This window comes from Ailuropoda melanoleuca, chromosome 12 (assembly GCF_002007445.2).
Source record: "Ailuropoda melanoleuca isolate Jingjing chromosome 12, ASM200744v2, whole genome shotgun sequence".
Lineage (NCBI taxonomy): Eukaryota > Metazoa > Chordata > Mammalia > Carnivora > Ursidae > Ailuropoda > Ailuropoda melanoleuca.
This window is the reverse complement of record NC_048229.1, coordinates 32,689,876-32,714,934: the sequence shown is the minus strand read 5'-3', so window position 1 is coordinate 32,714,934 and position 25,059 is coordinate 32,689,876. Positions and strand designations below refer to the sequence as shown.

The 25,059-nt window shown below is 49.8% G+C and overlaps 2 protein-coding genes across 5 annotated transcripts; both read left to right on the top strand.

The window, feature by feature from the left end:
• Nucleotides 1–10,544: 10,544 nt before the first annotated feature.
• Nucleotides 10,545–15,163, top strand: LOC109490203 (paraneoplastic antigen-like protein 8C). Of its 4 annotated transcripts, none has more exons than XR_004619180.1 (3): nt 10,545–11,685; nt 11,999–12,109; nt 12,971–15,163. XR_004619180.1 is itself a non-coding variant. In XM_019803593.2 (2 exons), the coding sequence occupies exon 1, from the start codon at nt 11,070–11,072 to the stop codon at nt 11,682–11,684; it is 615 nt and encodes a 204-aa protein (XP_019659152.1). In that variant the 5' UTR covers nt 10,545–11,069; the 3' UTR covers nt 11,685; nt 12,971–15,163. The 4 variants fall into 4 exon arrangements, 2 of the variants coding, with proteins under 2 accessions (XP_019659152.1, XP_019659153.1); XR_004619181.1 differs by lacking the exon at nt 11,999–12,109 and having other exon boundaries at nt 12,971–13,048; nt 14,038–14,054; XM_019803593.2 differs by lacking the exon at nt 11,999–12,109.
• Nucleotides 15,164–21,867: 6,704 nt separating this feature from the next.
• CCDC8 (coiled-coil domain containing 8) lies at nt 21,868–24,803 on the top strand. The gene has a single exon (XM_019803591.2). It carries the CDS (start codon nt 22,722–22,724, stop codon nt 24,357–24,359), a length of 1,638 nt encoding a protein of 545 aa, XP_019659150.2. The 5' UTR covers nt 21,868–22,721; the 3' UTR covers nt 24,360–24,803.
• Nucleotides 24,804–25,059: the final 256 nt, after the last annotated feature.

Here is a 25,059-nt window from a genome sequence, read left to right as displayed (position 1 = left end):
GAAAATACTGTGAAAGGGAAGGAGGTGACTCTTTGTCCCGTCCTCTTTCTTGATGACTGGAATTCAGATATGATGACTGGAGCTCAGGCAGCCAAATTGGGCCACGATGTGGAAGCTATCTGACAGAGAATGGCAGAGCTACAAGTTAAAAGGAGTTGGGTCTCATGACTGTGGAGCCACATAGCAGCCCTGAGCTGCCAGCCTTCAGATTTCTCTCTCTCTCATACATTAAAAAAAACCATATCTTTCTCTTAAGTGATATACTAAAGGCATTTTCTTTCCATGCTCAAGGACTGTTAACATTTCCAAAAGAAACATCACAGGCATTGCAGGACTGTGGGAGATTTTGCCAATTTCTTTTTCTTCTTTATAATTTTCTACATAAAAATGAAACTAGTGTTTTAAAAACCTTTTGATTATTTATCTTGGGAGTCAGTTTTCCTTCAGTCTACACAAAGGACACAAGATACCAAATTAATCGAATGCTGTGGTTTGTTTAAGATCACAACTACCATTTGTACCCCTGGCTTCCAAACGGTACTCATCAGAACTCATTGTGCTTGTTCCTTGAATATTGTGACTGAGGATCCAAATTGTTATATTCTATAATTCGTGGACCTACACTAATGCTTTCAGCACTTTGAAAAACTGGATTTGAGGAGTGGGAGCTATCGAACGCTATGGCTAAGAAGCAGACTGACCTACGGGGTCTCCCACTGTGAGAGTTTTTCCCCCAAGAATTCTTTGCAGCCTTCTGGACCACAATGGAAGGAACTAGGTCTGTGAACCATCAGGAAGATTCCTCTAGATCAAGGGGCATCTCAAGATCCTTCATGTGATCACATCTGGGAGGTCCCTTTTGCCACGTGAGGCAACAGGGTTCCTAGGGTTAGTACGCAGCTGTCTTTGGAAGCCTTTATTCAGCCAATGGCAGTTCCTCAAGTTACGTCCCACAGATGCGTCGCAGCATTGAGATTCGAACCCAGGGCCCACCCACTCCACAACGCCCAGTCCATTGACGCTCTCCGTGGCTGCGGGAGAGGACCCACCACAGATCCTGCTTTCTCTGGTGTTCAGGCTCAACTTCCCACACTGGTTCGGAGGCCCTCCAAATGTGGGGCACCGCCTTCCCTCCAACCCCACAGCTCCACTCTCCTGCCACAGGACTCCTGTTCCTGGAACGGAACTTGTTTGCCTTGGACCTTGGCCTGTGAACACCCTTCCGGGCCTCTCCCTCCCCCTAGGCCTGGAGGACACGCTCGGTTCCCAGAGTTTAGTTCATGCAGATCCGGGTGGTCGAAGGACAGGGGCCAGCCAGCGCCAGATCGCAGGGCTCAGGGACCACAGCGTTGTGCAAATGGACTGTGGACGGGAAGGGGCCACACTCCTCCCCCCGCCACCTCGTGGAAGAGCCATTCCCTGCCCCCATGCAGGGGGGAAAAAAAAACAACCCCAACTCAAACTGCCAGCCTCCTGATTTCACAGAACATCCAGTACCACAGACCTCAAGTGTGAAATCCACTCGTTTTTCTAGTAAATTTTCCTCTTCAAGGCAGTGGCTGCTGACTCTCCTCTCTCCTTCAACCTCCAAGTGTCCCAAACCCCAATTGCTGGTTTCTCGTCGTCCTTTATTAAGAACAGAGCCCAGGGGGCGCCTGGGTGGCACAGTCGTTAAGCGTCTGCCTTCGGCTCAGGGTGTGATCCTGGTGCTCTGGTATCAAGCCCCACATCAGGCTCCTCTGCAATGAGCCTGCTTCTTCCTCTCCCACACCCCCTGCTTGTGTTCTCTCTCTCGCTGGCTGTCTCTCTCTGTCAAATAAATAAATAAATAAATAAATAAATAAATAAATAAATAAAATCTTTAAAAAAAAAAAAAAGAACAGAGCCCCGGGGGGGACAGCGAGCACAGACATTATGTATTCTAGTCTTGAGTGTGGATTCTGCAGTCCGACTTCAAGGGGCCTCGCCTCTTATCAGCTGTGTGACCTTGGGGAAGGCGCTTCCCCTTCCTGTGCCTCTGTTTTCTCATCTGGAGGATGGGCATGAAATAACAACAGTACCCACGTGGGAGGATTGAAGAGGGGCACGCCATCTCAACATGTCCCATCATCACTGGGGGTGTTCACTCCGATCCCCTGATTAAAGGGGCGCCTGCCAGGTTTCCCCACCACGGCACTATGTTTTCCTGTGTAACACCTCTCCTGGCTTTTCTTTAAAAAACAGCGTCATACTTTATTATGTAAGCAATACTTCTTGAGAATTTCAGCACATCATTTCCTAGAAAGGGAATCTGTCCATATCAGTGTAGAGAGAACTCTCTCCACATCTATCTATCATCTACCTACCTACCTACCTTTCTATCTAATCCATTCTATGGATGCCAAACTGCCCTCTGTGAATGGATATTTGGTCTAACTGCACTCTTTTGCTATAACTCTCTTTGCTTTTCAAATTCACAATCTTGGGGTTCTCCCGCCCCTCCCCTCCTATACAATCCCTTTAGTGATTCCTCCTTTTCTGCCTGACATTGATCCCCAGTGGGGCGCTGGGGGCTTGAGCCTGGGCCGTTTTCTCTCCCCTCTGAACACTCTGTATAGATGATCTCATCCAGCACCGTGGCTTAAAATACCTCCCATGTCCCTAAGACTTCTAAATTTATGTCCCTGCCCCATGTCTCCCCTGAACTCCTGGCTTGTACGTCCAACTCTGCTTGGATGTCTGCTAGGCATATCAAATTTAAGACCTCTACAGATGGGATTCCCGATCTCCCAGCTCATTTCTCCCTAAAGCTTCCCCATCACGGTGGATGGACCCACCATCATTCAAGCCAAAAATGGAGTCAGTAAAAAAAAAATTTTTAATTGAGGTGCAGCTCACATAATAAAAATGAACTTTTTTTTTAAATGAACCATTTTAAAGTGTGCATAAGCGGTCTTTAGTACATTCACAGTCTGGTGCAGGCATGATCTCTAATTGCAAGAATTGTCGTGGCCCCCAAAGGAAATCCTGTAACCACGAAGCAGGGACTATCTGTTCTCCCCTGCTCAGTCACTGGCAACCACTAATCCACTTTCTACCTCTGGATTTACTTATGTTGGATATCTTTTTTAAGATTTTTTTAAAATTTGGGGCGCCTGGGTGGCACAGTCGTTAAGCGTCTGCCTTCGGCTCAGGGCGTGATCCTGGAGTCCTGGGATCGAGCCCCACATCAGGCTCCTCCGCTGTGAGCCTGCTTCTTCCTCTCTCACTCCCCCTGCTTGTGTTCCCTCTCTCGCTGGTTGTCTCTATCTCTGTCAAATAAATAAATAAAATCTTTAAAAAAAAGATTTTTAAAAAATTTATTTATTTGAGAGACAGCACGCGCGCACACATGCGCACAATGGGGGGAGGGTCAGAGGGAGAGGGAGAAACAGACTCGCGGATGGGCAAGGAGTCTGATGCGGGACTCGATCCCAGGATCCTGGGATCATGACCTAAGCTATAGGCAGACGCTTAACAGACTGAGCCACCCAGGCACCCTGAGAGTTTTGCTTTTTAAGATTTTAATGATTTATTTTGAGAGAGAGTGCGTGTGAGCAGGGTGGGAGATAACCTCCAGCGGACTCCGAGTTGAGCACAGGGCCAAACATGGCACTCGATCCCACGACTCTGAGATCACATTCCCAGGCGAAAAAACCAAGAATTGGATGCTTAACCCACTGAGCCACCCAGGCGCCCCCAGAGAGATTGTTTTTTAGTGTAAGTCAGAATGCGTCAATGACCCTTGCTTACAAACCACGAGTGGCTCCCAGTCCCATTGGCATAAAATGCCACCTTCCTACAATGGCCCACAAGGCAGCCATCATGTGACCTCAGTGCCCATTCCTGACCCTCTCAGTCTCCAGCCACCCTGGTCTCCTGGCTCTTCTTCAAAGACACCAAGCCCATTCCACCCCAGGGCCTTTGCAAGTGTAAGTTCCTCTACCTGGATTCTCCTGGATTTTCATATGCCTCTTTCCTTTTTATTTTTCAGAATTTAGCTCGAATGTCAATTCCTCAGAGAGATCATGGCTGAAAAACCCAGAGAGTGTGTCCTCTCAGCTCTCAGCGCAGTCACTGTGGAATTGCTTTGTCACTTTTGTGACATCTGTCCCCATCGAGAAATATCTTATTTCTACACTGTTTGTTGATGTCTGGTCCCCAGTGTCAGCATAGGTCTTGGAACAGGGCTGGAGTTACTGTACCTATGTATATATCATATCATGTATATCAGTTGTTCTTTCTTGACGCTCAGAAATCCACATTCTCCAACTGCAGCTCTTTTATCTCATTTGCAAAGTCCTGACCCTCCATTACCTCATGAAGCTTCCCCAACGTAAGGGTTCCATCTCACCCAGAGAAAAGCCCCAAGTCCCACCAGGGACCACAAGCGCCTGCAACATCTGGCCATCCCCTCCCCTCTCCCGTCACCTGCTTTTTCTCCAACTCTCTCTTCAACTCTGCCTTAAGCACACCAAACAGTCTCCAGCCCCAGGGCCTTTGCACTCATTGTTCTTTCTGCTTGGATGACTGTTTCCTTGAATATCCACATGGTCAATGTCTCTTTTGGGTCTTTGCTCAAATGCTAGCTCCAGGGAGACTTTCCTCAGCATAGTATAAAAACTTACCAATCCCGGGGATGCCTGGGTGTCTCAGTAGGTTAAGTGTCTGCCTTCGGGTCAGGTCGTGATCCCAGGGTCCAGGGATTGAGCCCTGTGCTGAGCAGGGAGCCTGCTTCTCCCTCTGCCTGCCACTCCCCTTGCTTGTGCTCTCTCTGACAAATAAACAAATAAAATAAAATAAAATAAAATAAAATAAAATATTTTATTTTATTTTATTTTATTTTATTTTATTTTATTTGACAGCAGGGGGAGTGGCAGGCAGAGGGAGAGGGAGAAGCAGACTCCCTGAAAAGCAAGGGGAGCCTGATGCGGGACTCGATCCCAGGACCCCAGGAGTATGAGCCGAGCCGAAGGCAGTCACCTAACCAACTGAGCCATCTAGGGGTCCACAAATAAAATCTTTAAAAAAAAATTGCAAATCCCGCCCCTCTCCCTCACACACTTTTTCTCTCTAGACTCCTTTTCTCACTATCACCACATGACGTATTCTTTTTTTTTGTTTTTTTTTTTTAAAGATTTTATTTCTTTATTCGACAGAGATAGAGACAGCCAGCGAGAGAGGGAACACAAGCAGGGAGAGTGGGAGAGGAAGAAGCAGGCTCATAGTGGAGGAGCCCGATGTGGGGCTCGATCCCGCAACGCCGGGATCACGCCCTGAGCCGAAGACAGACGCTTTAACCGCTATGCCACCCAGGCACCCCCACATGACGTATTCTATATCTTTTTTATTCACTTGTCTCTGCTCTGTCTGCCCAATACAGTGTCAGCTCTCAGAGGGCAGAGAATTCTCTCATTCATCACTGTATCCCCAGCAGCTAGAATTGAACTAACAAGTACCTTATTCTTGACACATGGGTGTAGATAATATGCAATTTCCTTTATTTGGAAAGCCTCCTTATTCCTAAGCAAAAAAAGAAACCACAATATTTTTAAAAAATGGGTTAAAGATCTGGACAGAAAATTCACAGAAAAAAAAATTGCCTTAAATTAAAAACTCACTGGCTGTGTGACCCTAGATAAGTATCTTAACCTCTCGGATCCTCATTCTTCTCACTATAAAAGAGGAGATGCACAATAAATGTTTGGTCATTGAATGGACAACTGAGTCAAGAAAACCATAGCTAACTCATGGATTTTCGTAGAGCAAAATGACTTAGTGAACGTAGTGGGCTTGGAATATTGTCTGGCACATAGCACGCTCAGTGCAAGGGTTAGCAATGACTACTTTTAACAAATAATATTATTGTTGTGTTTATATGCATCTTTCAAGATCCCTTCCAGTGTCACCTCCTCCAGAAAGTCTTTCTGGATAAGACTAAACAAGTTGAGCTGCTCAAAGCCCCCCAAATACTCTAGGCAGTTCTCTCTTTAAACTTCGGCAAAACGTGCCCCAATTAGTGTATTCTGTATTTTATGCCCCACACTGGGGATCAGAACACATCTTCATGATAATTACAGTGCTTTTCCCTCTGACTGTAAACAGGCTGACCTCCCTAGCCTATCCTAACCACCAGCCTGAGCTCCTAAAAGCAGAGCTTGTCTCACTCACTCAAGTATGCCCAGCATGTTCCAGAGCCTGGAACAAGGAAACTTCTTAGTCAATATTGGGGGATCGAATAAATGAACCATTCTGTCGCCTGCTTCTCCATTTGGAATGTGCATAAACCCAGGGAAATGCAACGGAGCCCCAGGGATTCATTAATCAATGGTATCCTTTTTTTTTTTTTAACATCCATCACTAAACATAATTACAAAATGTTTTTCCTTATGGTGCAAATTTTTAAGATCTACCCTCTCAGCAACTTTCACACATACAATACGCTATTGCCAACGATAGTTACCACGCTGTATCTTGCGTCCCCAGGATTTATTTATCCTGTAATAGGAAGTGTGTACCTTTTGACTACCTTTACCTACTTCCCACCTCTGGCAACCACTAAACTATTCTCCGTATCTAGGAGTTCAGTTTGGGTTGTTTTGGGGTTTGTTTGTTTGTTTGTTTTTGTTTTAAGATTCCACATATAAGTGAGATCATAAGGTAATCGTCTTTCTCTGTCATATTTCACTTAACGTAATTCCTTCCAGATCCATTCATGCTGTTTCAAATAGCATGATTTCATTCTTTGTTTTTACGATATTATTTATTTGAGAGACAGAGAGAGCATGAGCAGGGGGAAGGGCAGAGGGAGAGGGAGAAGCAGACTCCCCACTGAGCAGGGAGCCCAACAGGGGGCTCAATCCCAGGACCTGGGATCATGATGTGAGCTGAAGGCAGATACTTAACTGACTGAGCCACCCAGGTGCCCCGATTTCCTTCTTTTTAATGGCTGAGTAATACTTACATATATTTGAATTCACGTATATATACCGCATTTTCTTTATCCATTCATTCACACACACGGTGGGGAGTAGGGGGATGCAGATTGGCTGGGAGGGGGCTGGAGACACAGTGGGGAGAGGGGGCGCGTCCCAGCCAGGCTGCACCCCCTCTCCCCACTGTGCTGTGGGGGGGGCTCAACACAAGCGAAGGTTTCTGTGCCCAGGATGACTTGGGATCTCCACCATGAGTCAGTGTTTAAATCCTGTGGAAAACAAAAAAACAAAAACAAAAAAAAAGAAAAAAAGAAAAAAAATGTTTTTAAAGAATTAAAAAAAATCCCTTTGTGGAGAATAACTCAAAGATTTGAAGGGTGAATTAATTAAAAAAAAAAAGTTAACGGTGACACAGTTAATGGTGTAAATTCGGTGTCTCAAATTCTAGCAGCTACAGAGACAAGGTAGGTAATGTGGGTGTGTACGCAGAACAGGGTGGGGTGCAATTGGGGCTGATGGGGTCTGTGAAAAACTAGAGAGCAGGCACTCCATGAAAGAGAGGCAGGAGCTTCTCGGCCTCAACAGATTTTAACAGGCTGAGAATGAGGGTCTATTTTGACGATTCTCTCATTTTTGAAAGGAAGCCAGAAATCTGTATTTTCTTCTGTAGGCTTGCAGTTGGTGGCCTCTGACCTAAACAATTCCCTCCAACTAACGATGGACAGTCCCCAAGACATTGTCCAAGGTCGTTCTATCACCACGCGCTGCCCTGCGTTCTCACTAAGCTACCACACCAGTCATTCCGTGCAGGCGCTCGCAGATGCACGGGGGTGCCTTCGTGAGGTTCTAGGTGTAGGGTCTCCTGGGGGGGACAAATTTGGAGTTCAGGTTGACTCCCAGTTTAAGGGCTCTTCACATCCTGGGTCACCCCCAAGTCCCTGCCAGTCCTGCCCTCAAGTTCACACATTGTACTTGTCCCGTCTGCTCCCAGGATGACCCAGAGGAGGAAATACTTTGAGAGTTGGAGAGGCGTCTTTGAAATTTAAGAGAGAGAGAGATTTCATAATAAATGCTAGCCCAATATTGTGCCTATATAATATAATATAATATAATATAATATAATATAATATAATAATATAATATAATCATGGCCACAATTACAAGGTGTGAAGAAGACAGAGCAAAATGTGGTCTGCAGTAAACTCTTAGGAGTCTTTCCGTGTTAATGAGGCTGCATTTTGGATACAAGTTACAGAAAATCCAAGTCAGATAAGCTTAGAACAATCAAGAAAATATGCAGATGGAGCCCCTGGGTGGCTCAGTGGTTAAGCGTCTGCCTTTAGTCAAGTCATGATCCCACCATTCTGGGATCGAGCCCCGCATCGGACTCCATCCTCGGTGGGAACCCTGCTTCTTCCTCTCCCTCTCCCCCTGCTTGTGTTCCCTCTCTCACTGCCTCTCTCCCTGTCAAATAAATAAATAAAATCTTTTAAAAAAGAAGAAATATGCAGATTACATTAAACATAAATCAACAAGGAAAAGGTGACAATCTAATTAAAAAAAAAAAGTGAAAGACTTTAACAAGCTTCACAAGATATCCAAATGGCCAATATGCCTCTGAAAAAGTATCCTCAATGTCACTGGTTATCAGGAACATTCAAATTAAAAGCACAAAGAGGGGGCGCCTGGGTGGCTCAGTCGTTAAGCGTCTGCCTTCGGCTCAGGGCGTGATCCCGGCGTTCTGGGATCGAGCCCCACATCAGGCTCCTCCGCTTTGAGCCTGCTTCTTTCTCTTCCACTTCCCCTGCTTGTGTTCCCTCTCTTGCTGGCTGTCGAATGAATAAATTTAAAAAAAAAATCTTAAAAAAAAAAAAAGCACAAAGAGATTCTACTCAGGAGACACCACAAGGAGATACACATCTGGGTTGCCAGCTGGAAAATTCTGGCAATAGCTAGCGTCGGGGAGGATGTGAAGGCCCTGGAACTCTCAAGTGCTACTAGGGGAAGGTAAAATGATACAAATACTTTGGAAGCTCGGATATCTACTACAGCTTAGCATCTGCCTAGGCTTATAACCCACAGATACGGACGTATGTGGTCACCAAGAAACACGGAGAACATAATATGCGATTCCATTTATGTAAAATACAAACCCAGAAAAAACGGATCTATGCCACAGAGAGTCAGGAATGTGGCTCCTCCTGACAGGATATAGTGACTTGGAGAAAACAGAGGCCACCCTTCTAGGAATGCTGATGATGTTTGTGTATTGGATTTGGGTGCTGGTTACACGATGTGTTCTATTTATAGATTTTCCTTTATAACTTGTGCACTTCTCCTTATAAATGTTGTATTTCACTTAAAAAGTTAAAAAAAAAAGTTTCAGAGGGTGGGTTTCAGGCATGGTTTGATCCAGAAGTATGTGATGACATCAGGACAATGGTTTCTCTGTGATTCTCTCAGGTCTGCTTTCCTCTGGATTTGTAATTCATCCTCAGAATGGCTTCTCTCATGGTTTCAAGATGACCTCTTGAATGGCTCATATTTATTCTTTCACATTTAGGGGAAAGGAGTATATTCCTCTTCATAACTAGTCTCAAAAATCCAGAGCTTCATTCTAATTGGACTGAGTTCCGGTATCCAGCCTTCACCAACCGCAGCGAGCAGGGAGATAAAGCCACTGATTGGCTTAGGCCTGGGTTACCTGGGTGACCATTTCTGAACCAATCACGGTGGCAGGCGGGGGGGGGGGGGGGGGGGGGGGCGGATTATGCTGATTAATTAGTTCCATCCATTCATTGACCTACCGGAAGCTGGGAGTTTGGAAGAGGTCAATCTAACTCAAACTTGATGGTTTTTATACTGGGGCAGGGAGGGGAGAAACGGACATTGTGAAGGTGATCGCATGTGCAGGGCGTTTCTTTTTTCTTTTTTAAAAATGTATTCGAAACAATCATAAACTTACAGGAAAGTTGCAAGTACAGTACAAAGAACTCTTCTCCCTCCTGAACATTTTGTGAGAAAATTACCAGTATGTTGCCCTGAATGTTGTTGGGTGTGTCCTACACACAAGGACATTCCAAGGTAAAGAGACTCTTGCGGCCTTTGATTCCTAAGTTTTATGTGAGACAACGTATAGCCTTCCACCCAAACTTTCCATTTTTGCATTTATTTATATCCTCACAGACTCATGGATTTTATTTTATCAAGGAATTTATAATCTCATTTTGAACATTGATGCTCAAATTGTCCCAGATTTGGCCAGTGGGAGCCGTTCAAGCTGGCTCTCTGTCCTTCCACCTGTTCTCATCTTTCTTTGAGAATTTCCTTACTTTCTGACCCCCCCCCAATGTTCCAGGCTTTTCTTGTATCTTCTCTGTCCCCTCTCCCCTCGAATCATCCATTTTCTCAAAGCAGAAGGGAGGGTGCTTTTGAAGGCCGGTGGCTGACCCCTCACCCCCGAGTGACCCCCTTGGACTCTGATTTCAATGCCGCTGGCCCCAGCCAATGGCAGAGGCGATGCTCCCTCGGTTGCCATGGAGACTTCTGGGCCGCAGAGCGGAAGGCGGCGGTGACGTCACTGCGGGAGCAAGTGCAGCGGCCACATCCTTGTCTTCGCCGGACCACGGGGCACTGAGGGCAGCCTCTGGACCAGCCGCAAGAGACCAGCCACCCTGCTTTCTGGGCCCCCGTCCACGACACCCCGGTGGCAGCAGCCCCAGGGAGACCCGCCGTCCCAGATCTGCTGAGACAGCCAGGACGGCTGAGACCTTTGGACACCATCGCCAAGAAAGGGGAAGTGCATCTTCAGACCCTCCTTGGTGTGGCCTTGCCCAGACTCGGGACCCACGAGCCAGCTGGCAGAGGCCACCTCCGCTTCCCTGTGCGTAAGTCCCTGGGAATTCCCGAGAATCCTCTTGGGGGAAGGCCGGACACTGCAGCCCTGCGGGCAGGGCCAGGGGCATTCTCCACCAGAGGGACAAATTGGGCCCGTGAGGCCTCTCTCCTACTTAGCCTTTGGGAAGGGATCTTGGCATCCTGGATCATTCTGTGGATTCCCGAGGCAGCTCAGGGGCGCACCAGCGGGCATACTGCTGCCTCCGAGAGCTGGGCAAGATGCTCTTCGGGGTCAAGGACATCGCTCTGTTGGAGCACGGGTGCAAGGCGCTCGAGGTGGACAGTTACAAGTCCCTCATGATCCTGGGGATACCGGAAGACTGCAACCATGAGGAATTCGAGGAGATCATACGGGTCCCCCTGAAGCCTCTGGGCAAGTTCGAAGTGGCCGGGAAGGCCTTTCTGGAAGAAGAGAGATCCAAGGCAGCCATCATTAGGCTGGAGGAGGACCTCAACTATGCCGTGATCCCCAGGGAGATCAAGGGCAAGGGCGGCATGTGGAGAGTGGTCTACATGCCCCGGAAGCAGGACGTCGAGTTCCTGACCAAGCTGAACCTGTTCCTGCAGAGCGAGGGCAGGACAGTGGAGGATGTGGCCCGGGTCCTGAGGCAGGAACTGTGCCCCACAGGGACGGGACCCAGCGAGCTGCCTGCCAGAAAGTGCCAGGTGCCCGGGCCAGGGGAGAAGCTGGGGGCCAGGGCCCCGGCGGGCACCGACGGGGCCCGACCTCTGGACTCCACAGAGAAGCAGGGCAAGGCTGGAGATGACAAGAGAGGCAAGCGAAAGCACAAGAAAAGCCGTCGACGGCACCATGCGTCTGACAAGAAGTTGTGAGGTGAGGTGGGGAGGGCGCAGGGGCGGCAGGGTGAAGGGAGGTGTGATCTGAGTGGGTGCGGGTGATGACGGGAAGGGGAGGCAGGCTTTGAATTAGTTTGGGGAATTTGAGTGAGTGTGGATCGTATGGCGGGGGGAGTATGACTCTGGTGTCTGGGTCACTTTGAATGGGAATGGATGTCATCTGAGTGAATGTGGGGAACATCCGACTGGTGTGAGTGAGGGGGGCATTTTGATCTGAGTTAACTTGCGGGTTACATCTGAGTGATGGGGGTAACATCTGGTTGAGCGTGGGCCATTCCATCATTCTGCAGATATCTACTGCACACCTACTACGTCCCAGGCACTGTTCTAGGAGCTGGGAGAAGGGAGCAAACCCAACACAGATCCCTGCCTTCACAGCCCTCACAGAGACTGGGGAGCATGTGAGTTACTGGGGTACATCTGCGTGGGCATGGGTACCATTTGAGCAGATCTAGGTAATACCTGGTTGGGTGTGGATCACTCAGTCATTCAACAAATGTTTTCTGAGCGCCCACAGTGTACCAGGCGCTGTTTCAGGCACTGGGCATACAGCAGGGAACAAACAGACCCAAATCTTGCCCTCGCGGCACCCATATTAATATCTGAGTAGGTGCGGGTTACGTCTGAGTTACTCGAATACATGCCATTTGCATGTGTGAGTAGCATTTGAGTATGATGGTAATATATGAATTAGAGCGAGTTTAATATTTGAGGAGTTGTGGGCAACGTGCAACTGTGGGAGTAACACCTGAGTGTGTGTGTGTGTGTGTGAGTGAGTATTATTTGAGTGGGCAAGGGTAACTTCTGAGTGAAGAACCCGCAAACAACGTCTAACAACCTGGAGACCCCAAGGGACCAGCCGGGAGGCGGCAGTCCTAGCCAAGAAGCAGCATCTGGACTGTTGCCATGGAGACCGCGGGCTGTCTCCCCCTCCCCCCCCCCGCATGAGCAGGTGTTTGAAGGAAATGGAAGAGGAGAAACAGGGTCCAGAATTCCAAGGGTTTTCAGAAGGTCTCTTGCCCGAGCTGAGGAAATCCAAGAAGGAGGAGCACGTCGGGGAGATCCCTGCTCTGGAGAAAAGCCGTTACCCCCTCTCAGCAACCCCCCCAACCCCCCGCGAGGCCTGATATAGGGGACAGCCCTCTTGCTGAGTATGTGTTGTCAGGAACAGACACATACCCTTCTAGCTTTGGGCACTGCTGGAGATCCTGCCATTGCAAAGTCTAGACCGTTTTTTTTTTTTTTTTTTTGTCTTTTAAAAGGATGGACCTTGAAGATAGCTCTGGCACAAACTCGTCCAGAGTGAACCACTGTGTTTTGCAGAAATCACACCTGACGAAGTGAGTTGCCTGCTTGCCACACGTGAGGCGCTCAGTGCTCTGTGTTTGACTCTGTCCAAAGCTGTCGCTGTCCTGTACGCACTAGGTCTCCCTTGCAGGGGATGGTCAGACGTGGGACTCCTCTGCTCCGATGGGCCCTTCGGGTCAGGATACGGTTCTCCCCAAATTCAATTCCAGAAGCTCTGACTTGGCCAGAGGGGGCACCCCTCTTGTAAAGAACAAAAGGCAAGATTTTCAGGAAATAGTCCGAAAAGAGGTAAATAATTAAGAGGTCATCGTCAGGAGTTATCCATTAACAGCATTAACTTTGAGTCCCCCGGATGGTAAAGAACAACAAAAACGAAGAAATGAATCAGGTAAAACCCAAATGTCCGTGGGTAGACCGAGCTCTTATTCGGGGACATCTGGTCTGCGAATTTCCAAACTTCCATTAGTTCAGGGATTTGCAAAGGTTTGAGCTGAATTTCTTTGGTTTTTAAAAAATGCAATTTACACACACATTCAGATTCTTACCTACCAAATCGTGATGGTGGAGACCACCAACGTATTAATGTGGTGGGCTTCAGTCACGTCTGTGAATTCCAGCATCCGACCCTGTTCTTATATCTGCTACACCCTGAGCCCCGCCCCCCCCAGCAGAGCCAAAAGGTGGAGATTCTCTCTCCACCCACCCCTTCACCTTGGCAGCCAGGGTGCAGGCAAGGGACCCACCCTCAGGCAGTCAGAAATCCCTCTTAGGTCCTCGCATTCCCGGCGAGTGTCAAGACAGAAGGAATTTTTAGAGTTCACGTGCTTCGACAACCTAAACACCTGAAAGACTGAGTTCTGGAAACTCCCCCTGCTGTCTCTGAATCATCAGCTTCCCCATCCTCTTCTGCTGTGGGATGCTTGGGACAAAGCTTTTCCTGCCATCCCCACATACATATTTACTCCTCTTGCAAGCCTATCTGTGGTCATAGCGCTCTCCTGATCTTTTTCTCCCTTGTAAGTTTCCAGCCTGGGCAACTGCACTCACAGCGTATCGTGTTGCTGTGTTCGCTGTTTTCTGAGAGTCTGGGCTTGACTGCGACCTCAGGCACATGAGCTAGTGGCCTGCCATTCTCCCACCAAGGCACAGTCATCGTGTCATAACACGGGACAGTGTGACACGCGTATCGTCTTCTTGCAGTATCGAGACTGTATATTTGTGCTTATTGTGGGTTTGGGGTGTTTCCCGTACGACATCCATACGTGTGATACACAACGTGAGCATGTGTCAGTGTTCAATGTTGCCCCTAAAACCCAACCTCCTACCCCTTCTCGAGGTTTTCCGGAAGAGTTTCCTGACGTAGAAACACAAGCAGCTGTGTCACCCAGTTACCACCCGAAGCCAGTTATCTGTCTGGCTGACACACAGCGAATCCTAAGTGAAAATTCCCAGATCAGCTGGACGTGCTGCCTGAGAGATGCCTGCAGCTGGCCTCGATAAACCCCCATTTTCAAGAGCGGGTTCCGTTCAAACTCATCCCCGTTCTTTGTGGTTGATGCTCTATTGTACAAATATGAACTTATAAAATAAATGTATTGAAAGCAATCACAGCATGCTCTTTGATAACACCCCTCGGGGGATGGCACCCAGCCTGTGTCCTCACACGAACAGGGCACAGGATGGAGAGCATGTCCAAGGATTCAGAGCTGCGCAGACAGACCTGGGTGCCAGTCTTGACTCTGCCACCAACTGGTTGTGTGCCTCTGGGGAGGTGACTTCACCTTTCTGGGCCTCAGTTTCCTTATTTGTAAAGCGGTGCTAATACAACCCATGCCACAGTTTCTTTGCAGCAGGGAGAGTGTATACCATGCATTAAAAACGTAGGTTCTGGAAGGGTACCTGGGTGGCTCCGTCTAAACGTTTGCCTTTGGCTCAGGTCATCTCTCTCTCTCTCTCTCTTCCCTCAAATAAATAAATAAAATCTTAAAAAAATAAACAGAGGCTCTGGAGTATTCACGACAGCATTATTCATAAGTATCCAGGACTGGAACAACCTGGATCCCTACTGACAGGTGAACAGATAAACAAATTGTGGTAGATTGACACCATACATTGTTGCACGGCAACAAAAAGAATGACCTACAGTTCCACACGGTCGCGTAGATGCGTCTTAAAATCCTTCCATCGGGGCACCTGGGTGGCACAGAGGTTGGGCATCTGCCTTCAGCTCAGGGCGTGATCCCAGCGTTATGGGATCGAGCCCCACATCAGGCTCCTCCACTATGAGCCTGCTTCTTCCTCTCCCACTCCCCCTGCTTGTGTTCCCTCTCTCGCTGGCTGTCTCTATCTCTGTCGAATAAATAAAATCTTTAAAAAATATATAGATAGATAAATAAATAAATAAATAAAATCCTTCCATCAAGGAAAAGAAGCCAGACCAAAAGGACACATGCTCGGTGATTCTTTTTATAGAAAACTCCAGAAGCAACAACCCTCTAGGGACAGAAAGCAGAGCCATAGCTGGGGCTAGGGAGGCAGAAGGGGACTGCCACAAAGGGCAGAAGGGAACTTTTTGGGGTGATAGAAGTCTTCTGTATCTTGATTGTGGTAATAGTGACTCTGAAACTTACCACACGAGGGGTGTCTGGGTGGCTCTGTCAGTTGAGGGTCCGACTCTTGGTTTTGGCTCAGGTCACGATCTCAGGGTTGTGAGCTCGAGGCCCATGTTGGGCTTGTGCTGGGCAAGGAAGTTGCTTAAGATTCTCCCTTTCCCTCTGTTCCTCCCCCCTGTGCACACACTCTCTCTGTCTCTCAAATCAATCACTCAATCAATCAATCAACCTTACCACATGGGACATTAAAAAGGGCACATGTATAAGATGGAAATTATACTTCCAATAGAGCTGATCTTTTTTAAAAAAATGAAAACAACAGTGGGGCAGTTGGGAGGTGAGCTGTCTGGGGGAATTACTTCATTTCTATGCCTCGATATCTTCATCTGTAAAATGGGCTGATAATTGTACCCATTGCTGAGGGTGGTCAGGAAGATGCAAAAAGAGGCATCTTTATGGGAAAGTTAGGTATGTAATGCCAAAGGTTTCATAGACTCCTGAGAAAGGGGACGTCTAACCTTTGGACCACCCTGGGGTGACGCTGGCAATAAGGGGCAGGCCCCAGAGGGAAGTTCCGCAGGCGGGGGCAGCGGGCATTTGAAAACCCTTCTAAGATTCTCATCACCCATACCTGGTTCCTGGGGCCAGGAGACTGCACAATACTTCACTTTGGGGATAACGGTTCTTTTTTAAAATTTTATTTATTTACTTGTCAGAGAAAGAATGAGAGAGAGCACAAGCAGGGGGAAGGGGCAGAAGGAGAAGGAGAAGCAGACTCCCCGCGGAGCAGGGAGCCCGATGCGGATCCCACGACGCTGAGATCATGACCTGAGCCGAAGGCAGACACTTATCCAACTGAGCCACCCAGGCTCTCAAGGGGATAATGGTTCTTGAGAGACAAGGTCACAGAATAAAACTTGGATGTTTTAATTTGGAACTTTCCTCATCGGAGTCTGGGGGATTCGCGGCCACAACTGGGGGGTGGGGCGGGGCTAGATTTGCTCCCCATGCCTGCCGTAGCCAATCACCACAAACTGGGTGACTCAGAACAGTAGCGCATTCCCTCACACTTCTGGAGGCTAGAACTCCGAAATCAAGGTGTCAGCAAGGCTGAGCTCCCTCCGAAGGCGCTGGTGAGGACCCTTGGGGTGTTCTTTGGCTCATGGCCACATCGCCCCAGTCCCTGCCATTGTGGTCACAATGTCTCCTCTGATTCTTCATGGCTCCCCCTCTGTGTCTGTTAGTCTCTCTGCTTCTCTCTTACCAGGACACTCCTGATGTGTCCCCCCCCCCGACAGTCTAGGGTCATCTCATCTCCAAATCCTTCATTACATCTGCGAAGATCCTTTTCCAAATAAAGTAACATTTTCAAATGCCAGGCATTCGAACCTGAAATCCGTGAGTAAGCATTATCCAAACTATTACAGGATCTCTGAGATTCCCGCCCCTCCCCCGCTTTAAGGGTCCCTCTATGTTGCTAAAATCGTAGAAACCCTAATTTCCAGTCCGGCTCCTTTGCAGGGGCTGTGTGGTATTTCCAGCTGGCCGAGTTCCTCCCTTGCCTCTGCTCAGCCCCACCAACCATCACTAGCTCAGAGTCACTTGGGGGGATTATTTTTGTAATGCAGTACCCCACCCCCTCACCCTAAGACGTTCTGATCCAGTAGGTTGGACTCGGGAAATCGTGATTTCTACAACTCTCACTACTGATTCTAATATGCAACCAGATTTGCAAATCATTGCTTTAGAGAAACGTGCCCCATGAATGAATGGATGGATGGATGGATGGATGGATGGATGGATGGATGGATGGACGGACTAACGATTGTTCAATTATACAGCTATTTTGTCGGCTTTGCTTCCATACGCACCAAACAGCTTCCAGATTTTGTGTTGAAGAGGTGAGAGGCAGGGGCGGCCCAACTATGGGGCTGGTTCTGGAAGCCAGAGTGTAAGCCACAAGGCTGCTTCCCGCTATATTTCTTGAGGACCTACTATGTGCTGTCAATGAGCCCATTGGCTACAAAGTGTGGCTAATTTATATCCCATTCATTCTAGACAGGATCTGATTTCTGGGCATTTGAGACTGAGGACAAATCCAGTGACTATGCCAAAGTTACAAATGTCACCTGGGGGAGAAGTCTTCAAAGATTGCTCACCAGCCTTGCTCCCCACCCTCAAACCACCATAAGCAACTGGGAAAATAAAGAAGGCGTAAGAGTGTAGGGGCTGGAATCTAATGAACCTGAGTAATTCAAAGCTTTGTCACTTACTAGCTGCGTGGCTTTCTTTGGCCTCAGTTTTTCTCATCTGGAAAATGGGAATAAATACTTGCTTAAGAGGGGTCGTGAGGAGTGGGGCGCCCGGGTGGCTCAGTCAGTTAAGCATCAGACTCTTGCTTTGGGCTCAGGTCCTGATCTCAGGGTGGAGAAAATGAGCCCCCCTCCACCTCCACGCTCAGCGGGGAGTCTGTTGGAGATTTTCTCTCCCTCTGCCCCTCCCTGCATGTTCTCTCTCTCTCAAATAAATAAATCAATCTTAAAAAAAAAAAAAAGAGGGGTTGTAAGGAGTAAAAGAAAAAATGTACAGGGATGGGGAGAAAGTAGGTGCTCGATCAAAGTGAATTATTATCAGTATTATGCTCCCTGCTTTCTTACTCAAAGAAGGGTGGAAATTGTCACAAAAAAGAAAAGCGACGCTGATCCGCATACACAGATTCGGAAAGACTTCAAGACCAGCTATTCAGGGAAAAAAGTGAGATTTATGGTAATAAATCTTGTGCAATCCTCTCGTTCATTCACCCAACAAATATTTTGAGCGCTACCAGCACTGTTCTAGGTTCTGAGAATTCGGCAGTGACTAAACCAGACAAATACCCCCCCACCATGGGGCGAGTATTTGAATAGCGAGACAACAAATAAATAAGAAAATAAATAAATAAATAAGAAAATACTAGGAAGTGGTAAGCACCATGGTAAAAATAATTCAAGATGATGTGAAACATCCCCTGGGGTACACTCTAAAATTACACATGTAAGCTTTTTTTTTTTTTTTCCTGCAAAAACACAGAGGTATTTCACTGTGGTTACTTTATGGGAAGAGGCTGGAGGCTGGGAGAGGGAGACTTGTTTTTCATTTTATATCTTTCTGGAACTTCATTTTCTTAACGTGTGTGTTACTTTTAGTATTTTATATTTTTTTATTATTTTTTAAAGATTTTATTTACTTATTTGACAGAGAGAGAGACAGCACAAGGGGGAGCGGCAGGCAGAGGGAGAGGGAGAAGCAGGCTCCCCCCTGAGCAAGGAGCCTAATGTGGGACACATGTGACTCGATTCCAGGACTCGGGGATCAGGACCTGAGCCACCCAGGCGCCCCTTTAGTGTTATTTTTTAAAGTGGCACAACCAAGCGTAGCTGGGTAGAGAGATCTGGGCCACGTTTTGCTTTCTTCCTCCATTCTTTTTGGATTTTTCATCTCTTTTAAACACGTATGAAAGTGGGAGCTGTGATTATGGTTCGTTCTGGGGCGGCTGGAGAAGGCTTACTGCTGCCTGAGGTCTGAGTAATCCATATACCCACAGCGGAACTGCTCAGGGGTTGGCAATTTTTGTAAGAATGTTGAACATTTGAGGTTTTCATTTCGAGGATAATCCTCCCCGCCCCGCCCCACTCCCACACATAGACACACACACAAACCTTTTACCAATTGCAGAACACAAATATCTCATCTGCGAGGTCATTCCACTTGGAAGTTTTGATTTTTCGGACTTGGATTCATAAACCAACATTCCTCAAACGGGTAGCCTGGGGATTTTCAGTTTCCGGTAGCTTTTCAGGGAAGCTGAGTGGGGGGATCCGGCCTAAAGAAGGGGTGAGGAGCCCAGAAGAGGTGCTGCCCGCCCCCCACCCTCCGGACCCTCGGGTCCCGGGGCGGACCCACGCTAACGCGCGTCTCTTCGTTGCCATGGAGACCGCAGGGCTGCTGGAAAGGGAGCACAAGGGAGGGCCGGGGCGGTGGGAGGCCAGGCGGGGGCTGAGTGCGGCCAGCTGGTATGGAGCTTGTGGGAGGGAGGAAAAAATCCAGCAAAGCCTATCGACCCGGCTCTGCAAAGGCAAAAACAACCCGAATGAGCCAATAATTGAGCAAAGGCCTCGCTGAGATCTTCACCAACCCCACCCGCCAAGCATCTTCCTTCCTTCCGTCTCTCCCTTTCCTTCCCTCTTTCTCTCCACATCTGCCTGGTTCTTTCAAGAAGTAAATAAAATCCCACGTCGTGAGTTAAATAAAATTATATGTTTCTTTTTTTATACCCTGTATTAAACTCATTATTATTTTACAGGGTTTATTGCTGTTAAATTTTTTTCTCTTTTAACAGTTGTATATTTCATTATAATTGGTTTCTTTTGTAATCCGATGGATGCGATTCAATGCATTGAAAAACTTTATCTTGAATAGGGCCCCATAGCACTTAGAAAGGGTTAAGGATTCCTGAGATAGAGGACCCTGGAGAGGGTAGACGCTACTCCCGTATTTGGGGGGGGGGTGAGTGACCTCTCCAAAAAAGGTGACATTTGAGCAGACGGAAATTGCCAAGAGAAGGCGCGGCCATAACAGTCTGGAGGTTGGGAACAGCAAGTGCAAAGGCCCTGAGGTGGAACTGAGCCTGGTGCCTTGATGAAGAATGAAGAGGTGGGGGTGGCTGGAGTGCAGTCAGTGAGAAGGAGGGAGAGAGAGGGAAGTGGGGGGGGCCACAGCCCCACGGTGAGGACTTTGATTTTACTCTGAGTAAGATGGGGGATCTTTAAAAGAGTAGAAACAGATCTAAGTTTTTAAAGATTCCCTCCAGCTGCTGGGCTGGGGTCAATTGCAGGCAGCGAAGGGTAAACAGTGAGCTGTTTGCTTGTAGCTCGGAGAATGCTTAACAACAGGCCCGCTCCACACACAGCAGGGTGCCTGGTTCCAAGGAAACAGCTCCCTGCAAGTTAACGTATTATTACTAATGCCATCATGGTGCAATTGTTACTGAGCTGAAGGCCTCAGACTTACTGGGAAGTTTTGCACACCCTGGGCCCCACATCCCAGGGATCCTGACCCCCCTCTGTCCATGGCCGAGTCTGAGGACCTTTGCTTTAATTTATTTGATTAACATTTTTGACTTCTAAAAATCCAAGCAATCCAAACAGAGGGGAAAGTACATGTCTCTTGCCACCTCTGGGGCTCCCCAGTCTCCCTCCCCAGAGACAGCCACTGTCAGCTCTGCTTGTACCCGAGATCAGTACACCCGCACGTCTAGACCCTTTGCCTGCCCCCCTCCACCCACACACAGACACACACAAGTCAGACCGTTTCAAATTCAAATCCAGGTTCAATCGCTTCTGGCTGTGGGCCCTTGAGCAAGAGAATTTACATCCTCAGCTATAAAGTGGGAATGATTGGGGCGCTTGGGTGGCTCAGGCATTAAGTGGCTGCCTTCCGCTCAGGTCATGATCTCCCGTCCTGGGATCGAGCCTCCCCTCCCCACCCCGTTGGGCTCTCCGCTCAGCGGGGAGCCCCTCTGAGCTCTCCCTCTCTCACCCTTGCTCTGTCTCAAGTAAATAAATAAAATCTTTAAAAAAATACAATAAAATGGGAGATCACCATCATTCCTATTACCTGCATCATAATGTTATAGGGAGGATGTCGTGGAGTTAATCCGCAGAAAGCACTAGGAAATGCTCCAGAAAACCTGGCTGTCCTTTTTACTAGGTGCTTCTTTTTACACAGCTGCATAGTATTTCAATGTGAAAATCATACAAGGGAGCCAGTGCCTCCTGATGAACACTACGGTTCATTCATTCACCCCGCAAGTATTTATTGAGCACCTACGGTGTGCCAAGCCCCGCGCGGGGGGCTGGTGCGGTAGGATCCCGGCTCCAATTTCTCCACCGACCTGTATGGTTAACCAGGCGGGAACCACTGGTACCCATAGTCTCGGGAGGCTGAAGCGCGCACAGTGGCAGCGGCTTGCCCGAGGCCGGCTGCATTGGCACGCCCACCCCGGGCTTTGGCTGGATCCCGCGCGTTTAGAAGGGCAGGTTGGGGAACTGCCGCCTTTCCCGGGGAAGGTGCTGACGTGGGCCTCGGCGGGGCGTTCTGCTTGGAAGCGGTGGCCCCAGGGAGGCCCGGAGCGCGGCCACACCCCTGTGGGGGAGGGGAGGGAGGGCGCCCCGAAGGGAATGGACAGCCCCCCTGTCAGTCTTCCCGAGTCGGGGAGTGTAAGATGAGAAGGGGGAAGGTGGGCCTCACCCTAGGGGAGAGCGAGGAGGAACTTCCTGCCCGCGCGCGCTGCTCGGCGCTGAGCGCACGGGCTGGAGGCTGCAGGCGCGCGTCAAGGTCAGCCTGGACCGGGGTGGCAGCCTGCCTGGGGGCGGGAGACCCTCGGGGGGGCTGGGCTGCGGCCTCCAAGCGCCTCGGCCATATTGAATAGCCACGGCTGAGCCGTCTTTGTGTGCGGAGGCCTCTCCCAAGCTGCAGGCGCGACCCAAGGCAGGAAGAGCCACGGGGGCAGCCCGTGCGCCCCAACTCGGAGCCGGGACCCCACGTCTGCAGCTGGCGGTGGGCTCCGAGCCTCGGACTGACCTCACCCCGGCTCACGTAAGCATCCTGGGAACTGATTCCCGCCAGTCCTTGGGGCGGGGGAGCCGGACTTGGTCAAGACTGGACTTTGTGGCGGGCAGAGAAGTTGGGAGGGGTTGGCTCATCCTTGGCTGGAGAGGTGAGACCCACCGCCCCCGCCCCCGGGCAGTTCTGCGAGGACTCCTCCCCCACTTCCCGACCCCCATCGCCCAAGACTCAGGCCTACTTGTAGTTTGGGGTCCTTGCCCCCACCCCCAATTTCACCCTGGAGATCTTAAAGACCCTCGAGAAAAGCCACGTGGGGGGCTGGTTCCCCTGGGGCTTCCTCCCATCCCCCGACTGCCTTATCCTCTGGAGCGTCCCCGATGTCTGCAAAGATGTGGATTTGGACGTCCTCGTGGAAGCCTTGAAGCCCGTGGGGACCTTTAAGAAGATTGGCAAGGTGTTCCGCAGGGAGGAGGACTCCACGGTGGGGATGCTGCAGATCGGGGAGGACGTCGACTATTTGCTCATCCCCCGGGAGGTCCGGCTGGCGGGAGGCGTGTGGAGGGTCATCTCCAAGCCCGCCACCAAGGAGGCGGAATTTCGCGAGCGGCTGACCCAGTTTCTGGAGGAAGAAGGCCGCACGCTGGAGGACGTGGCCCGCATCATTGAGAAGAGCACCCCACACCCACCCCAGCCCCCCAAAAAGCCCAAGGAGCCCCGGGTAAGGAGGAGAGTCCAGCAGATGGTGACCCCTCCCCCGCGGCTGGTTGTGGGCACCTATGACAGCAGCAACGCCAGCGACAGCGAGTTCAGTGACTTCGAGACCTCCAAAGACAAGGGAGACAAGGGTCACAAGGGTCACAAAGGCGCGGGGCGCAGCAGGAAGGTACGCAAAATGCCAGTCAGTTACCTGGGCAGCAAATTTCTGGGGAGCGACCTGGAGAGCGAGGACGACGAGGAGCTGGTGGAGGCCTTTCTGCAGCGAGGGGAGAAGAAGCCCAGCGCGCCACCTGCCCGCCGCCGCGTGAACCTGCCCGTGCCCATGTTCGAGGACAACCCCAGGCCGCAGCTGTCCAAGGCGGACAGGTGGCGAGAGTATGTCAGCCAGGTGTCCTGGGGGAAGCTGAAGCGGAGAGTGAAGGGTTGGACGCCCAGGTCCAGCCCCGAGGGGAGTGAGGCCCAGCAGGCCTCTACCAGGCGGGAGAGGGTTGGGGCATCGGGGCCGGCCAGAGCCAGCCAGGGGGATAATGTGGGCAACACAGAAGATGCGCAGGTGCCTGAGACGTCCCCAAGACGATGGAGGCCCAAAATCAAATGGGCCTCTTTCCGCCGTCGCAGGAGGGAGGAAGCAGCATCCACGGATCAGGGGGTAGAGGCTGCAGATAATCAGAGAGCAGAGGCTGCAGATGGTCAGAGGGCAGAGGCTGCAGATGGTCAGAGGGCAGAGGCTGCAGAAGATCAGAGGGCAGAGGCTGCAGAAGATCAGAGGGCAGAGGCTGCAGATGGTCAGAGGGCAGAGGCTGCAGATGATCAGAGGGCAGAGGCTGCTGATGATCAGAGGGCAGAGGCTGCAGATGATCAGCGGGCAGAGGCTGCAGATGATCAGAGGGCAGAGGCTGCAGATGATCAGAGGGCAGAGGCTGCAGATGATCAGAGGGCAGAAGCCATACCTGTCCAGGGGGCAGAGGCTGAGGATAATCCAGGGGCAGAAGCCATAGCTGTCCAGAGGGCGGAGTCTGCAAATAATCAGAGGGAAGGGGCTGCAGATAATCAAAGGGCAGAGGCCCCCATTGTCCAGGGGGCAGAGGCTGCACCTGATGGGGCAGAAGCCATAGCTGACCAGAGGGCAGAAGCTGTTCATAACCAAAGGGCAGAAACCCCAGCTGCCCGGGGGTCCATAGGGACAACCCAAGGAGCTAAGGCCCGGAAACAGGTCAAAACAGTGAGGTTCCAGACCCCTGGACGTTTTTCATGGTTTCGCAAGCGCCGGAGAGCCTTCTGGCACACTCCCCGGTTGCCAACCCTGCCCAAGAGAGTCCCCAGGGCAGGCGAGGCCAGGAGTCTTAGGGTGTTGAGGGCAGAGGCCAGAGCAGAAGCAGAGCAGGGAGAGCGAGAAGACCAGCTGTGAGGTGAGGGCAGGGGTGCCCTGGAGCTCTCCGCCACCTGTCATGCTATCGCCACTTGTGAGCTTGGATGGAGATGCCCTTCCTGCCACCATACTTGAAAATGGAGGCAGACAAGGGTCAGGCAGCGGGCCTCCCGTCTCCACCCAACAGCCCTCTTTCTTGTTAAAAGTTTATCTTTCATGCATTGATCTTTTTAAAAACAGACTTTTTCTAGTCACCTGAGGAACATAAAGAAAGAGAGCCACACGAAGGGGTTGCATCATTCATGATTTTAATTATTCCAATGCAAGTCTAAGTGTTCAGCTTGAAAGGGGAGAAGGTGGTGGCGAATTTCCCTCCCCTCTCCCTTTCTCTTCTTTTCTACTGCCCACTTAACACTGACCTCCTCCTTGAACTTAAAAAAAAGGGCGCAATCCAACATGCAAATAAAAATGTTTACCACGTGATTTCCTGGCTTTGAATTGGGCAAGTGAAGAATGCTCCAAGGTTATGTCGTCACTCCCTTGTGTCTCCTCCGCTCCCACCCTCTGGGATGGTGCCCCATGTTTATGTCACTTTACTTGCCATCCCCGTGCCCCTGGCTTCTGGCCCAGGGCCCGCATGTTACATACTTCCCCCAAGCTTGGTTACAAGGGGCAGAAGATTTATTTGGAAAGCGTGGCCAAAATTCAGATTCTGGGACCCTTCATGCCAGAGCTGTGG